Below are 17,582 nucleotides of genomic sequence, written 5' to 3' on the forward strand. Positions count from 1 at the left end.
TTTCTTTAACTGACGTCATACGATAAATGACTAGTGTGTCATATGTAATGTTATATATGTAAAAATGCTTCTTTTTTTTTAATGTTATATATGTAAAAATGCTTCTTTTTTTTTAATGTTATATATGTAAAAATGCTTCTTTTTTTTTTAACCCAAACCTTGAGGTTTTCCTCACCCTAGCCAAGTACTTTTTTGTGCCTAAACCGAAAGCACCTTTTTTTTTCCGACTGGACGAGGCAAAACATGACACTGACACGATATCATCTAGTGGACGGACAGGTGTATTACACACTAAACTGATACCAGGTTTAAATGTAACAGGTCTGATAAATTTGCATCGACAAACTTTAGCTACAGCTGAGTGATTTAAACAAAAGAGACACTCTTGTGTATAATAAACTTCATTCAGTAGTGCTCAAAACATGTGTCAGGAAGCCAAGACAGTGACACTGGTTTATACAGTATCAGGACTCTGAAACTGAAGCAGCTAACTTGATTCCAACCACTTACAACTTACACAAGGGATTTACCTATTATGATACTATGATGTTAAAAAAGTCTAATTGAAAACTGAGCAGTACTGAGACCGTGCTGAAGACTGAAACTAAACTTAGAGGATGAACCTGGAATAATAGGCTCTGATTGGTACTTGTCTTCTCAGAGCCAAAAAGCACATCAGTTTATTTACGTTAGTTGTAATTCTAATAATCCTAAGTGGTGCTCTTCTTCCCACAGTTTGATTGCAGATGTCAGCTGCAGCTGTACTTGCTAGTTAACACCAGATGACTTTTATGAAGCTGACGCAGTGGTTCCCAACCTTATTGGCTGTTGTTCCCAAAGAGGAAAACCTTTATAATATTTCAAACGATTAGAGAAAGTCAGAAAATCAAACCTATAATTGTGTAGAAAAACGTGTCCACTATCTTTCTTGTGTATCCTGTTTGCTGTCTTTGCTGCTATGGCTGTTTTGTGTTGCCTGTATTTCCCTGCATGTTGCTCTGTGCCTCTGTGCCTGCGTCCAGATGGATGTGGGAGTGTGCAGACTGGTGAGCTCGCTACAGTGACAAACGTTGCTAATTCAGACACCAGAGGAGGCTCTGATACAGGCTCTATCAGGTAATACAGCAGCCCGGTCACTCAGAGAAAGCGAGCACGGGACATCAGCAGCACAGGGGGCTCTGGGCTTTGCCAGAAAGATCAATGGCTTGTTTGAATGTGTCTCCCTCCTTTTAGAGCGCCAACCTTTACCCCCTCCGTATCCGGCTTTGTGTAAATGGGACAGATGGATACGTAGACACACACACACACACACACACACACACACACACACACACACACACACACACACACACACACACACACACACACACACAGAGATGGGCATACACAGGCAGATCAAAAAGACCATCTGAGAAGCCTGGCAGGCCAGACAGACATCTGACACGGGAGTCCACCCTCTTTCCCCACCCACAATCCCCATTCCTCATTGACCCTCCCACCCAGCTTCTTTTGTTTCACACAAACGTTCCTCCCTGGAAGCTGGCTGACTCCACAGAGCACTGCAGTGAGGTGAACACAAGGCAGAACCAGGCTCTACACACAGGCCTCACCATACAAACTTCCCCTATTAGCCATCATTTATTGCATATGCTATCATTATTTTGCTGTGATATTAGCATTAATAAATGCAGTGGATGTGTTTTTGAACAGTTTTCCATACTGGACACCACTTCAAAATAAACACAGAAAATAATTTTGTAAGTTTAAGTTTCATGTTCACACATGACATATTTAAATTAGTTCCCTGGAATTGAGAAAAAAGTTCTCAGGATCAACTTTAGGCTTGTAGCATTTTTTTTTTGTTCTTCTGCTGCTCGTTGGTCAGTTTTGATATCCTCTGAACCTTTATAGAGGTACATATTATGATACAACTGATGTTATTTGTTTGGTTTTGTTTATGTATTACTAGAAGATGCATGTTAAATATAAATTTCCTGTAATCTCACATGGAACGAATCAAATATTCAGAATCAATACCAATTCTAGCAATAGTAGTTACGGTTAAATTAGCACTGTCTGCAATAGAGGCAACAGCATTGGTTACAGTAGTGATGGTAATATTAGCAGTGGTCACAAAAGTTTATTCCACTTTAAAAGAGCCTCTTTTACAAACAACAGAATTTCAGTCAAAACAAACCACTTATTTTGACTGAATTCAATAACACGAAGGGGATTTTTTAAAATGTTATAACAGTCACCTTTATTGTTCAAGATGGTGTATTTTAGGTTTAACGTGATACATAAAGCTAATAATCCATCATAAACCTTCTAAACAGAGAATATTTTGTGCCTCGGCTGCCTATAGCTAAAATCTCTTACCGTTGCCATGAGATTTCTAGTACGGTAAGTGATATTATTTCACAGTTGAAGCCCATTTGAAAATTGAATAAATAAGCCATGAAATGTGGGTTTAATGGTAGATATGAATCAGAATTGACTGTAAACTGAGTTTATACACACATTCCTCCATCTTTTTATAAGTTTTGATCAATAATAGACTGGAATATCGTCCAAAATATTATGGAAAATCAAGTGTCTGTTTTCATACTTTACACGTGAACACACCTATTGTAGTCTGCGGTCACCCGTGGGAGTGTAGGAGTAGATAGCACATGTAAAAGCAGAGGAAGACATGTGGAGGACATATGTTCATTAACAGCCCAGTAGAGCCTCTAGGTGGGGTCTGGGAACCACCGGGAGCTGCGGAGGGGATTCCAGGAGATTCATGGCACCCCTGTGTACTTTCACTATTGTTAGCCATTATATGTTGTCCACTCCTACCTCTCCACAAAGACAGTTATAGGCCGCGTTAACACTGCGCAGTCATCACATCTTTACTCGAGCACTCTCCGCGTCAGCGTTCAATCGCCGTTCAATAAGTTGCCGGAGGCGGCGAGGACTCTTACCTGAGCTGTCCATGGTGCTGCAGTCCTCCTCTCTGAGCGGGCCCGCCTTCGGTCCAAGCGTGGCTGCGATGGAGCCTCCGAGTGCGCCGCTGCCGCTGCTGCTCCCTCTGCCGACGCTGAAGCTATCTCCGCCGCTATCGACCAACTGCAAAGATTCATAGCCATCGTAACTGGTCTTTTTCTTGTAGGCCCCCAGCAAGCTCATTACCGAAGGACACAAAAGGGAAATTAAAGACAAAAGAAGCCCCGAAAAAGACGTGGAAGGCTGCGCCGCGCCGCCTCCGCCGCTGCTGCTGCCTGTGCTGCTACTAGTGCTGCTGCTGCTGCTGCTGGGTGCACCACATGTCCGAGGAGGAGAGGGCGACCGGTCTCCTCTTTGCTCTGTGGTTAGAAAAATCTGCCGGGTGGTCCGATCTCTCTCTCTCTCTCTCTCTCTCTCTCTCTCTCCCTCCCTCCTCTTTCTATCTCTCGCCTCCTCTTTTTCTCAGCACCGCATTTTACTACGCTGCTGCTGCTGCTGCTGCTGTCGCTGTATGCCCCCGTCTGAGTTAAAGGGAAATCCACCCCAACTCACAGTCCTCTAATGTTATTGCTACATGCATTATTCACATACTCTAATCAGTAGTTGTGAGTAAGCCTGTATGTTTCTCATAGGACTTCCAATGATTATTTTAATGTAGAGATGCAAAAATTTAACTTGTTATATAGCCTAAATAAAAATAAAGTAGATGACTAAAATGTCACTGTAAACTCAGATATGGGGAGTGCAATGTGTTTGTAGTTCAAACCGGAGAATTACGGGAATATTATAGTGATGCTAAAGCAAGCAGTGCTTTGAAGAAATATATTAAATAATAACAGATGATATAATAATAGATGTTAAAGTTAATTCAACAATGCATCTTCACAGGTTATAGCCAAGTCTCTCACTTGTAATGATTAACGTTGTTTAGCCCTTTAAAAAAAAATGAGTGGGAGCCCATTTTTTAACAATAAGCATCTCTTCAAATTGGGTTAAGGCCAGTTCAAATAATCCTATATACTCAAATGCTCCCCCATGCATCTTATAAGAGTATTACCTGCATTAATTAAAACATTTGAAGAATTAGGAAGGCAACAACAATCACTCCATGTCATGGATCCGCTGATTATTATTTTGATTAATTAATAACCTATGATGGCTGAAAGTTGTGAGTCAGATACACAAGTCATATGATGGATGGTGCCTGCTACTACAGTGGCTGTCCATGGTAGAAAGGCCACCATGATAATGGTTTAAAGTGTGTTCATAAGTAATAAGTGCCATTGGTTGGGGCTGCAAGTAACTCCAGAGTTAATTTAAAAACTAAGTTACGACCTGCTTTCCTCAGTATAAATAAGGTCTAATTTCTCATTTGAGTCCTGCACTAAAAGTGAACAGGAACTCCTGGTTTTGTCCCACAACCTAATATAAGAGTAAAAGGAGCCTTTCAGTCAGAATTGCAAGACAACGGCCCCATGCTTTGTCAGAAAAAGGAAACTCACTCTAAATCACAGGGAATTTTTCCTCAGTCTCGACTCGACTAATAGCCGCCTTGGATGTCATTAGCTTCTTTGTAATGTCATTAAAATGTCGCAGATTTGTAATTTCAGTTCCAAAGTTGTCAGTCGAGGTCTAATGTTTGTTTTATGACCCCCAGTCCTTGCAGGACAAAACAGTGACCACTGATGGCATGCTTCCTTCCTGGGCCTTGTCCCCTGGCAACAGAAACCCTGCATGGTTCTGAAAAGAGGACATGAGCCTGGGAAACTCTTTTAGCAGAGCAGACGGGAGCTCAAAGCCCAGCGGGAACGGAATGTCCAAAAGGGAGGAACGATAGCCGGACGCAACGAGCTGCCGCTGCATTGTTGCAACGGAGCTTCCTGTCTTGTTCCTGAGGGTGCCTGCCAGTGTTTACCCCTTGATGCCCTGCACGCTTAGGACGCAGCAAGCAGGTGCAGTACAAATCTCATGCTCTCTGCCATGTTAGTGCAAGATCAAGTATTTAAACATTTAGTTAAATCCATGTTCTTTGCATCTCAGGTGCTTTTGTTTGGCTGGTTATGTTTGTTTTTCTTTTCTGATGCACATTTATTCAGGTGTCTCTCTCGAAAAAAAAAAAAAAAAGTCTAGATTAGTGACATTACCTGATTAAATCAAGGGTATATTAAATTAGCAAATACTGTAGAGCTGTACATTAAAATTGTTTAGTCCATCGACACAAAACTTGCTATGAGCTATTTCGTTAACTGATCGTTGCAGTCATTTTTCAAGCATAAATGCCAACCATTCACCAGTCCCAACTTCTCAAATGTGACAATTTGTTATTCGCCTTTTCTTGGTCATATTATAAATTTAACATATTCAGTGTTTTGTCTGTTGTTCACACAAAAAAACACAACATTTTTGAATATGCAACTCTGGGCTTTACTTTACACTTCTTGTTTAATTGAAAAATGTATGTGATTCCCTCAAAATGAAAATAGTTGTTCGGTGCAGAAAAGCAAGTATTATAATATACATATATAAGTATGCTAAATAACTTGAGTAACACTGCAATAAAAAAAAAGTCTCTATTATTTCAAAAATACTAACATTTCCAGGTACTGTATTTTGGATGCTAGTTCAACTCTTAAAAATGCGGGGCAGCTGCTATATAAATATGAATAGCTGACTCAAAACACAAAATAAATGCCAACAATAAAGCTGATGCTGTAGGCTACTTGTTTAACTGAACTGTGGTGAGATCAGAGACAGCCGCTTCTCTAAATTACTCTTGTATACAAAACAAAACAAAAACGCTGCCTCAGATATTCTGACATTGACTTTGGCATTAATGATGATTTACATCGGAGTCCTTATTTGGACAATCCAGAAATGCATTTACACTCCTCTTTTAAAACTCCCATAAAAGCCTTTGAATTTACTGCTCAGTGTCATTTTAACTGCTTTATGACATGGCTGTAACATCCTCTCTGACGTCTTATCTTACAAAAAGCTGTGTCACTATTTTCTCTGTTTTTTTACCATCATCCTCGAGGATTGATCGAGGATTAATGATTATCCCCAGCAGAATCCAGCAATGTGCTGGATCAGCAGCAGGACTCGCTTGACAAAACAGACGGTGGACTTGAATCGTTGGGTTAGTCTGAGATCCTGTAAAATCCCAGGATTCTTGGTCTACTACATGACATCATACAGCTACTGGCACCAATGCAGCCTTAATTATACCTATCCCGTTGAAATGCTGCAGAACAAAACAGAGATTCCCTACCTTTTTTAAAAAGTCATTGCCCTTAGATATATAAAAAAAATAAAATAAAAAAAACAGGCTTATGCACCTGCAGTATTTTTGTGTGCCATAATTAGAGGGATTACAAAATGCATTTCATGTGCATAGGAATCGTTTGTCCATCTTAAATTGCCTGAACCCTGATGGATAACTAACACATCCGTAGCGCTGGTGCAAAAGATGATTCAGTAGCTAATGATTAAAACATGACACCACCAAGCCATGTTAAGCGGCTCACGTGACGCGCGTGACGCTGGTGGCGATGTGACGGTGCGCTATTGGACGAGAAATGAGGAGCTGTCCTCTCAACATATCGGGGCAGCCCTGGGGGATGAAGATGGTTAATTCTGATGACACTGTTGATGGAAATACGAGATGCAGCTCGTTCAGACGATAATGATCAAATCGGGGCTGTCTTTACAATATTTTGAATATTTCGCTTCTCCAATTTTGGCCTGTAACACTGAACGCTGTTTACCGATATCATCAGCTGACTGAAAAATTGAAATCACAGTGGCAGCCTTCATACTGTTCATTCAATCAAGAGTCAGTCATACAGAAAAAGCAGCAGTGCGATGGATTTTCCCGCAGAAAGGATGACATATCTCATGATATATAGCCCATGTAAAAAAAAAAAAAAAAAAAAAAAAAATCGACATCCATGACAAAATTGACCCAAATGATGTCATGCATGAATGATGCTCGTGCGCATGTAGTCAAAAGACAGGCCCAGAGGAGAAACAAGTTTATCAGTTTAGATCCATTTGTCTCATGAAATAGAAAAGCAGATAATTTCTCATTGGAACAAGTGCATGTTGATGAGAGCCTCCCGTCCACCGAGCACAGATGCGCTGGGGGTGGGGGGGGGAGAGAGAGAGAAGTGGTCACTATTTCCAGAGGTAGCCTGATATTATGTAACATCCACACACAGATCATGATGCTCTCTCTCCTTCTCTGCCTGGTTGTAGCTACAACAGGGAGGCTGAGCGAGCTCAAACCGAAATGTCTCCGGAATCACATAAGATACAAAAATCCAGCGGATGACTTTACCTTCCAGAGCGCTTTCTACCATTCTCCCAGGAACGCCGTCTTGTGCCGTGGTGGAGATGCGCTCTGGACCTCGGCTCCGCTCACATACACCGACCTTTGATTTGTCATTCGGTGCCAGTCAAAGGTCAAAGCTTTAAACGTCCTGTGAGACACGCTGTCCTCCGAGAATCCCCCGGGAACTGCAAGTTAACCTGTCGGTGAAATTACAGAGGAAGCACCGGGCTACGGCATCATCATATAATCACATTCTGGCATACGATCAACAGACAAGGTCCTGCGATGGCGATTGGTAGATCTGTAGAAGATGTGGATGAGTGTAAGCGAGGCGGGCACGGGTGTGGATGTTCGTGGATCTGTAGAAACTGCGCCGCTAAACGCATTCTGCCCGAGCTGAGACAGAAAAACCTGGACTGGACTTCAGAGACGGGATGAAGAAGGCGAATAAGCGGAAGGACATCTCTTTACTCACGAAATAGAACCGCAGTAATTAAAATATCAATATTGGTGACATCCACCCGTAATGCAGAACAAAAATAGCATTAAATATTTATGGGTTTTATACAGTAGAGGTCCCCCACAATAACAATTATCATGGGACGATAAGATGATAGGGAAACACAATAGCAGTTATTCTGCATTTCAGGTTGGACATATTGATAATAGTCCTCGTGTCTTGCAGGTGATAACTGAGACCGTTTACTGCAAATCGTGTTTTTTGCACAGACAGCGCCTTCTGTCAAATGTAAACACAACAGATGAGGCAGTAATCCGTGGCAGTTGAGTGGGAGTTTCTCCCAAACTCTAATGCACATGAGGTTTATTTACAAATCCGAGAGGATTAGACAGGAGAGGAGGAGATGCTTGTCAGTGTTCCTCGGCTTGCGTGCGTGCGTACGTGAGTGTGTTTTTCAGTACGTGTTTTAAAGAGACCGCTTTTATGGTTAAGTTTACACCCTCCTGCTGCTTCCTGTTTTTCTCACATGATTTTAAAGATCAAGTTGCAAAGAAGGGAGGAGCAAAGCATTTCTTTTATTTGTAGGTTTGAAAGAAAGAAAGAAAGAAAGTTAGTTGTAACAAGTTGAGTGCGGTCTTTTCCGGTTACACTGCCCTCTTGCTTACACTAAATGTTGAAAGCCTCTACTGTACTCAGAAATCATGTCAAATACAGAAAAAAACACATTCAATTTGACATGTTTTCAACATGGGACACATGCGATCCCACACATGACACATGTTTACCACATGTTGGAACATATAATAACGTGGGGAAAATATGTGGGAAAATTTTCACATGGAAATCTATATACACATTATACCACGACAAGGTTCCGCACATGTAAAATTCATGTATTTTTTTTCCGTAAGGTCCGCTATGATCAAATTAGTAAGAAGTATTGTAGCTTGTCATCTCCCACACAATGTTATCTGATCTTAAGACATAACACATTGTCAGTTCAGTATGCACTGTACATATACAGTATCGGCTATGTTGTGAAACAAGTATTTGGATTTCCCACGTCCAATAAAAGCAGGCTTGGGAAAATAGTTTTATTCTTGGAGTTTAACATGTTTCAACAGCATGGCATGAAAATATCAGGGTAGTTTACACAACAGCAGTGTGGTGTGTACAATCTAACACTTTCACACCACACCCATTCATTCAACAATACAGACTGAGCATTCCAGCCCTACACAACAGAACCCACAGTGTAAATCAGCCGCTCTCTACAAACTCTATATAGACATGTTCCCACTTTGAAATGAACATATATAGGCTTCTCTGCTAAAAGCTCTGGGGTTTTCTGATGGTCTCTTCTTCTCTGGTCTTCCATAAACAGTATGATAACTCAAATTGCTTTACAGTTTATCATGTACAACATAAAACACCAACAGTCCTTGAATCCATCATTAATAAGACTTGGGACAAAATCTCAGCAAAGGATGTAGAATATGTCTTCCATATCCCAATCCCCAAGTTAGTGCAAGTTGCTGTTTATAGCCTTTTTAATGAATTAAGGTGATACAAATTAGTTTTACTGTCATTAGGATGCTTTTGCGGTCCAGCATTGACAGAGCTGAAAACAACTCAAATGTATTTGTTTTTGGTTGGTCTATTGAACGTGTTGGTCATTGTGCTCGAGTTATTGTAAAAAGCAAACTTAATTTGATAAATCACTGGCTATTCTGTTATTATTCTGATCCTTAAGAAATCACCTACAAAAGCAAAAGGCAACAAAGCAAAATCTAACAATTTTGACATTTTACATGTTGTTCCACTGTGCTATGATTTATACATTCAATCAATATGAAAACTGACATTTCTGACCAGAATCCTAAAAGTGACCCATCTTGTACAAAAAAAAAATTAAATCCAGCAGTATTTTAAAGTTGAACAAACACTGCAAAAACATTACACTTTAACAAAAATATCATGACAATTTGAAGATCAAAACCTTAAGGCAGCCTTGCAGCATATTTAAAGGAGCTCAAAGAGGCCTGCACACCAAATCCTGCAGCATTCCAGCATAAAAGTAAAGAATCGGAGTCTATACAGTGCACATTGTTTGTGTAACTGATGGATATATTCTAGAAACACTGAGCTGATAAAGCTAAAGGACTAAACAATAGTTTATAAACTTGTTCCTTAAGTAACAGATGACTTGTAGGTGCATATTAGTCAGAACATGTGCTTGCGCAGGTTTATAGTTAGAGAAAAAAATGAAAAATCCCGATAGTACATTTAAAACTCTTGAGTCCACATATTGATGGTTTCCAATACAATATCAGTGTAACCGTAACTGTAAAAGAAATCCTTCATTTGGTATTTACTTTTTTCTGTTTTGGCCCGACTTGGTGTGTAGATTGGAACACTTGAAAATTGAATGTCAAACATGTTTTTTTTTTTTTTTTTTTTTAAAGTAGATGATGATGACACACATTCTGATTTATGAAAATGATCTGTTTTGACATTGCCTTGCAGGATCTGAACATGTCAATGTGATAATCTGTAATTCATCACAAGCTTTAGTATAAAGCTCATAAAATATTTGCAACCATTAATTTGAAAAGCCAACTCGTGATCGAATCAGTGTCCTCATCCATTTTTCTAAAGCTCACTCCTAATGAGGAAGCTGAAAGCTGACACGAGGCCAGCACGTGAAGACATGGCCCCACTTCCTCCCTCTTCCCTGTGGTCTTTTCATTCAGAGTGTGTCAGTTTGTCTGGGTTTGGCAGGCATCTGCTGGCTGTGTGTGCATCTTGGTGCTGAGGAGGGAGTTGATGTATGGCCAAATCCGGTCTGTCTCTGTACCGGAAAATGAGTGCAGGATTCCTCGGGACCTGAGAGAATAAGTGGGAGAACAAATTAGAAGGAAAAAAGGTTGTAGCTGCAGTTTTTATAGCGTCTAAATGTCACTTTGCTGAAATGTAAAATCAAAGACTGTCCACCATGAAAACAAAATATTTACTGACTTGTATAAGTCTATGACTGGCTTTGCCACATCTTTGTAGTGTCTCAGTCTGGCCATCAGAGCTTCTGGCTTGTCGTCGTCATGCTGAATCAGTGGCTCCCCGGTGACGTCATCCTTACCCTGAGGAAGGCAACGCAAGGTCACAACCATAAAACCATGCAACCGGGGTAAGCTCAACACAACGTGTCACAATCCTTTAGCAAAGGGGATTACATCACAACACAATATTGTAAACAAGCAAACAACAATATTGCATGCATCACGGCCAACTGCATTTAGACACATATGTAAAGTCAACATTATACCCATAAACATATGATCATATGAAGCTCGCATTAAAAACAAATGAGGCGGAAAAAAAGACAAGCTCACAAAATGCTTTATGTAAGACTGTCATCGTCAACATCATGTTGTATTATGGCAGTATCCTCCTAGACATATATAAAAACGTATTGGTTTTTTTCATGAAATTCATTTATGCTTACAATTTGATTGAAGGTCCTTTCCAGACGAGTTTTAAGAATTATACAATCATTTGTGTCTCATTGTATTTTTTCCCCATAAAAAAAAAGTAAATTACCATCAAACCACTGCCAGCTTCAAAACTCACTGTGGGGAAGAAACGGTGGCACAGAAATATTTAAATATCAAGCATAATATGTTAAACACAACAATACTGTCACCTAAGAATTCGGAGTACCTGGACTCGGGGAGGGTTGAAGCCCATGTTGTAGACTCTCCCGCTGCCTGGATGGACCCAGCGGTCGCTCAGTCTCTCCCTCAGAGTCTCGTAGGGGATGTTGAGGCTGATGACCAAGTCGAGCTGATACAAACTGTTGAGGGCCTGAGCCTGCGTCAGTGTGCGGGGGAAACCTAGACGCATGTCACAGGGAGGAGGGGGAATGTGAGAGGCATCATCAACTGAGACATTCAGTAATACAACGGTCTCTGACCTTTATTTTTCTATCAGCCGCATTTAAGACTGAAATGCATATGTGCATGATTATGGTTGCTTCACTAAATAGGAGAAAGACGTAACTACAGTACATCCTTTTACTGTTGCGTACACTTTTATTTCCTGTTTAAAAGTTTGCTAATATCAGTGGCTGACAGAAGGTAAACTTGGACTGTTTCCAGTGAAATTAACTGTATCTGTATCTATAACAGGATTATGTTAATGATAATGAATTAACTGAAAAAACAAAGCTTTCAGTCACACAGTCTGGATCAAACAGACAAGACTCTGCAGTCACGCTAGCAGCTGTGTGAAGCTGTGAGGTTTAAATGCTACAAACATCAGCAGGCTAATATGCTCATGGAAATGCTGATGTTTAGCAGGTTCACTAAAATCTTAGTCTAGCTTGTTAGCTTGGTATCATTTAATAAATAATAATACAGCTGAGGCTAATGGGAATGTCCTTTTTAAAGATCACTAAAGTAAAAAAAACAAAAACATAATTGGACAAATTTAAATTTTGACGTGTGTATGGCGCTAGATGAAAAGTCTGATGATCACCAAAGTTATTACACTTCATCCTGATGGAGCTAACTTGAGCTCACTGATCCAAATTTACTTCGTGAATAGATAGAGATTGATTCCAGCTGTTGCATATGAAGTATGCTTTGCACCAAAACTCACCAAGCTGTAACACCATGTTACAATGGCCATTGCAGACTTTGCAGATTCCGGCTTCAATCCCTTAATATTTGCTGGCATTGCTACAACTGTTCATATCACTTCATCTACCTCTACCACCACCGCCATTATAGCTGGAACTATAGTCAGAAACGCTTGACTTCAGTGTGATCACACTTAGCCCCAGAAGGAGCAATGGGCGTGCAGGACCAGGCTGGATGGAAACATAAATATCTGCACTATATTTTGCTGCTCGATAAGAGAGAGCTTTGACCTGCTGATGATCACCAAGGTTTCCACAAATGATCCTCTGAGGCCCCCGAAAGACTTTACCAAAGTTAATGGCAATCTGTGTATTAGTTGTCGAGATATTTCACGAGACAACAAAGATATCAACCTCATGGTGGCACTGGAGGAAAAGTTAGGGCACCAGTCTGGACCAAAAGGGAAACTGAGAAACGTGTTTTTTCCATCCGTAGAGCCATGTTGCTGGAGTGTACTGGAGTCTTCTATTCCACTTTTGTTATGAGAATCACACATTTACATTTACATTGCTGTGATCTTTACAGAATAACTCATGCGTCCTCTTTTCTCCAAGCTACAGGCAGGTCAGAGGTCAGGGTGAACTCCAGAACAACACCAATAAGGGTTGGTACTCAGTGATTTTCTCACATGGTGTGTGTTTACTCACATGACGATCCGACTCGATGTGTAGGTCCTTTGTTTCTGAGGCTATTGTCCTCAGTCTATTGATTCCTTATGTATTAGAGTGGAAACTGACAATCACTCAGCGTGTTCCTTTATTTGGTCAATAAAGTGCTGGTAAATCACCAATGCTGCCAGCACGCAACCCACATATGAGTGACAGTGAGGCACCAATCACAGGCTGCGAAACAAAATTATGTATACGCACGGTATATTTTGGGAGGGCGTGTGTGTGTTTGTTAGGGCGGTGGAAATTAACAAGCATCACATGCACGTTGGAAAATAAAACCCATTTGAAAAACAACATGCAATACAAAATCCTGTTGACACCAACAACACACACTATCAGAGTCAAGAGAAATGTGGTTGAAAAAAATCAGGTGTTTGTGTAACCTTGATTTCCGTCCCCTCTTCTCTTGCTCAATTATTTGTTTACTGATCATGTTTCAAGGTTTAAACCTATTCAATGCTCACTAGTTTGTTTCATCAATGTTTGGTGTTCTCTTAACGATAGTGGCTAATATTTAACTTTGGAAAAGACACGACGATCTGCTGTTTTGTTTTTCTTTTTGTCATCTCTGGCTGTCTTACTGTCCTCGAAAGTACATTAACAGCTCAGTGAGACTGATGTCTTTACTACTTTAGGCGTTTGAATTTGACATCAAACCATGACAATGAGACAAAAGTAGAGACTGTCTTTGGCTTTTTTTTTTAATGATAATTATAGGCAAAAAGCATGTGAAAATATGTTTTTTAATATATTTATATACGTCAAAAACTATATTAGCAGTAGTTTGAGATTTCAGTGTTTTTTTTTAACACACCTCTGGATTGCATTGTATGTTGCTAATGGCACAAACCAACCAGTACATGTACTTCTCATGGCAAATGTGAATTATTATGTAATACACACACAAAAATTAACAATTAATTGGCATGTAGTATTTGATTCAATTACAGTGGCTTGATAAGGACAAACATGTCAACCTTTCTATTAATTTATTTGCTTAAAATTGGGACAAAGGTCACTGAGTGATGCTTGGTACTGAATGTGAATAAATTATAGTTTGTGAAAATGACAATAGACATTAAAACTACCACGGGGAATTTGTTTGACCTTCCTGATACAAAAGTCCAAAAGCTGTTTTTGTATTTATCCGTAACTACTACTGTAAGATCAGTAACGGTAAAGAGCACACACAGAGCTGCTGGTAGTGAAATCAGTACCTCAGAGTGCTCATTGCTCACCGATATAAGATAATGTAGAATGTGCTTTTCCACTTCCTAAGACTCAAGTACAGGAGGCACTGCATGTGGCCCTTTGTATCTGAAAGTGCAGAGGGGTAAAATAAATCAGTTATGTGACGGCTCTAATATGACCATCAGATTTGGGATTGTGGGGAGGCACCTGAGGTGGCCAATCACATTTAAGGGATGGCAGGCAGTTCCCACCGCTGGCATGAAGGTGCATTATGAAGAATATATTCCCTTACTACAAATAATCAATACACAGGATGGAGGCTGCGATATGCAAAGCTGTTTTTTTTTTTAATTGTGCATCAGCAGGATAACGTTTTTTGTTTCTTTGAAGTACTTTTTTAACGTAAACACAATTTTTCTTACCGTCCAGCAGCCAGCTGTGGCCACTCAGCTGCTCCAGTCTGGGCATCATCAGTCTGGTCATCACATGGTCAGGCACCAGCATGCTTCTTTCTACATAGGCCTTAACCTGCAGCCCTGCCTCTGATACGCAACAGACAGGTAAAGACAGACAGTGCAGGTCTGTTGATGCTTCCTGATTCAAAAACAAGACAGTTGCTGTATGCAACCAAACTGTCTGAGCAGATTCTTCACAAACTTAAGCCTGCACCCTTTCCTATCTTATTCATAAAAAATGGAAACTCAGGGACCTGCTGTGGGTAATTTGATAAATATTCATGCCAAGTAACAGGGTTCATTAATCGAACGCACTGGTTTTCAAATATTTAATCACAAGCAAAAAAAAAAAGGAGTTACTCAATCCAGCAAGTCACAATTTCACTGAAACCTTCCAGTTAGCCAAGCACACGTGTTTTTACTTAAGCTCTCTGACGTGAACTTAGCTTTATTGTCAGTATACATGAGCTTGGCAAATGAAGGGAATTATATTGACTCCAGTTGGGCAACTATAATGAGGAAGTTTAGAGAGAGACACAACCAAATGTTTAGGATGTTTGTTCTTACAATAATAAAACCCCTAAAAAAAATTCCCCTCGGGGATTAATAAAGTAACTACCTAACCTAGAATGAGGCTTTAACTTGAGTAGAACATTGTTAGACAGTTCTGCAAGTGAACTCAAGTAGACAGAAATCACATAAACCAAAATTGCATTGTAATTATCCAAATGTCTGGTGTTGTTCTGATAGAAGGCTCCAGATTTACTCTCAAATGACCTGAACTGTGGACTAGTAAAAGTACTTGTGTTGTATCTTTAGATGCTTCTTCTTCAGCGTTCTTCAACAATGATTGCATTTTTATGACAAGTATAATGATTTTAAAAGTTGGAAAACACTGATCGTGAAATTCACTCATGCATCACAGAAAATTACGTGTTTCATCCACTTTTCTTCTGCGGGCTGGTTCCTCCTGTTGACACCCTAGTATTGACATTTGGGCTACTAAATGGAGTTGTAACCTACCTGTGTTTGCCGCTATGCCCTCTCGTAGATAGTGGCCACTGGACAGATATTGGAGGCCAAAGCTTTGCGCAATCCTCTTGGATATCGTGCCTTTCCCTGATCCTGGTGGACCCATAATAGCAGCTCGAAATAACTTGGCCATGTCTTCCTCAAAAACAGGCTGCTACACTGTAGAAAGTCTGGGATGCTGAAATGCCACTTTTTTTCCTTTGTGCGCGAGAGATCGAATCACCTCCTCATTCAACTCCTTTAATTAGCTGCTCGCGTGAGCATTCAAAGAGTTATGAAGCCCAGACTGCTTAAAAAGTAGCTCTGCCAATCTAAATTTCAGCGTATCACTGGAGTCTGCGTCTTTACGCAGAACACATCTCTGCGCACATTGGGACTGTCCTGCTCTTTGACTCGGATCGAGTCAAAACGCCTTCCTTTTTTCTTCCTGCTCTCTTAAGGATACATTACACTCGTCTACGTCTTTAAGAACAGAGACTTTTCTCTGCGAATGAATGAGGGAGTCTCCACAACGCCCTATTTTTCTGCGCACATCATCCAGAAAAAATGCGGATGAGTAAACTTCGCGGGGTAAAGTGGTAACTGTAGTTTTTCTAGGCTATACAGTCAACGTAGGGCTGTAGTTCGTTACTTTAAGTCACAGAGGGAAACTTTAATAATCTGAATTGTATTTTACAAGAGCATGAATGTCATTGAAGCACCCTTGATCAATCGATCAATTATCGAACTGTCTGTCTGACTGTGTCAAGGAGAGACAAGCAGAAGACGTTTTCGAGATTTGATCAACTCGGGTCCAGATTGTTTTTTGTTGTTGTTTTTTTGTTTTTTATACTTGCAAGCAGTAACACTAACACTAAAATTAAATTGGATCAAAGTATAAATAAAACAAACAAAAAAATGGCAATATATTTGAAATTTAATGTAGTATGCCGACATACCTTTCAGGTTAAGACAGCAAGATAACATTTGTCTTATTCCTATTTGTTTGGGATGTCTCATAAAGTGCATACATCTGCAGCTGCAAAGATTTCCGTGGAATATCAGATCATTTCAATTCAAAGAGCCAGCTCTGCAGTAAAAACAAAGGAAGACTCTTAAATCTTGCATGTCACCCCTCTAAGTATGGGCTATTCTTGGATTCCACCACTTGTTGATAGCATTTCCATCAGATCAGAGCATTTATTTATGCTAATGCGTATATATTTGGGGTTGTTGTTTCTTATGGCTTTGCACTGCTGGCAGGAGGCGCAGAAAAGCACATGAGTCGCTGTCATTCCGCGCAACATTTGCGGACGGGAGGAATCTAGTGAGTACTTGTTGCGAGCCATTCGGCGGCGGCAGCGTCCCGGAGCTGTCAAATATTGCGCACAGCCTTCAGCCTTCAGTCAGTGGAGTAATCCATCAGACAAACAACTCGGAAGATTAACTTTTTTTTTTTTAGCTTTGTGTAACTAGTTTTCGTCTCCGTACCCGGAAGCCTGTTTTTAAAATCATGATCATTTTGTCACATGGCTTTGGAGAATTCAATAACAACAAAAAATGGCGACAATCACGTTGCTCTGTGTGGTCTTGCTGCGTCATTAAAAATATTCATGTAAACACGGGGAATCAGACGGGAAAATTGCAGGTAAGTAAGCTCAATATTTGTTAGCTATTTAATGCAGATTGAATACAATTAAGAATATATAATTATATTTCAATCCTAGAGCATGCTGTTTGTTTTTTTTCCCCAGAAAAGGGGTGTGTATGCAATGC

General features: G+C 40.2%; 2 protein-coding genes across 4 annotated transcripts in view; both read right to left on the reverse strand.

The window, feature by feature from the left end:
• The window catches only part of dnajc6 (DnaJ (Hsp40) homolog, subfamily C, member 6), a 35,330-nt gene extending 27,597 nt beyond the window's left edge, over nt 1-7,733 (reverse strand). For 2 of the 3 annotated variants that reach the window (XM_069725352.1, XM_069725354.1), the window contains exon 1: nt 2,967-3,384. In XM_069725352.1, coding sequence (XP_069581453.1) covers nt 2,967-3,171 — 205 coding nt within the window. In that variant the 5' untranslated portion in view covers nt 3,172-3,384. Of the gene's footprint in view, nt 1-2,966; nt 3,385-7,327 lie in introns of those variants that run through there. The other variant, XM_069725353.1, reaches the window with a different exon arrangement.
• Nucleotides 7,734-9,158: 1,425 nt separating this feature from the next.
• ak4 (adenylate kinase 4) lies at nt 9,159-16,351 on the reverse strand. Its single transcript, XM_069725351.1, has 5 exons — nt 15,819-16,351; nt 14,763-14,882; nt 11,499-11,671; nt 10,800-10,918; nt 9,159-10,667 (listed from the first exon to the last, which is right to left on the reverse strand). Exons 1-5 carry the CDS (start codon nt 15,958-15,960, stop codon nt 10,541-10,543), a joined length of 681 nt encoding a protein of 226 aa, XP_069581452.1. The 5' UTR covers nt 15,961-16,351; the 3' UTR covers nt 9,159-10,540.
• Nucleotides 16,352-17,582: the final 1,231 nt, after the last annotated feature.

Source organism: Brachyistius frenatus, unplaced genomic scaffold, assembly GCF_029030835.1.
Source record: "Brachyistius frenatus isolate BFR_SWC_R1_liver_20210118 unplaced genomic scaffold, ASM2903083v1 Contig_419, whole genome shotgun sequence".
Classification (NCBI taxonomy): Eukaryota; Metazoa; Chordata; class Actinopteri; family Embiotocidae; genus Brachyistius; species Brachyistius frenatus.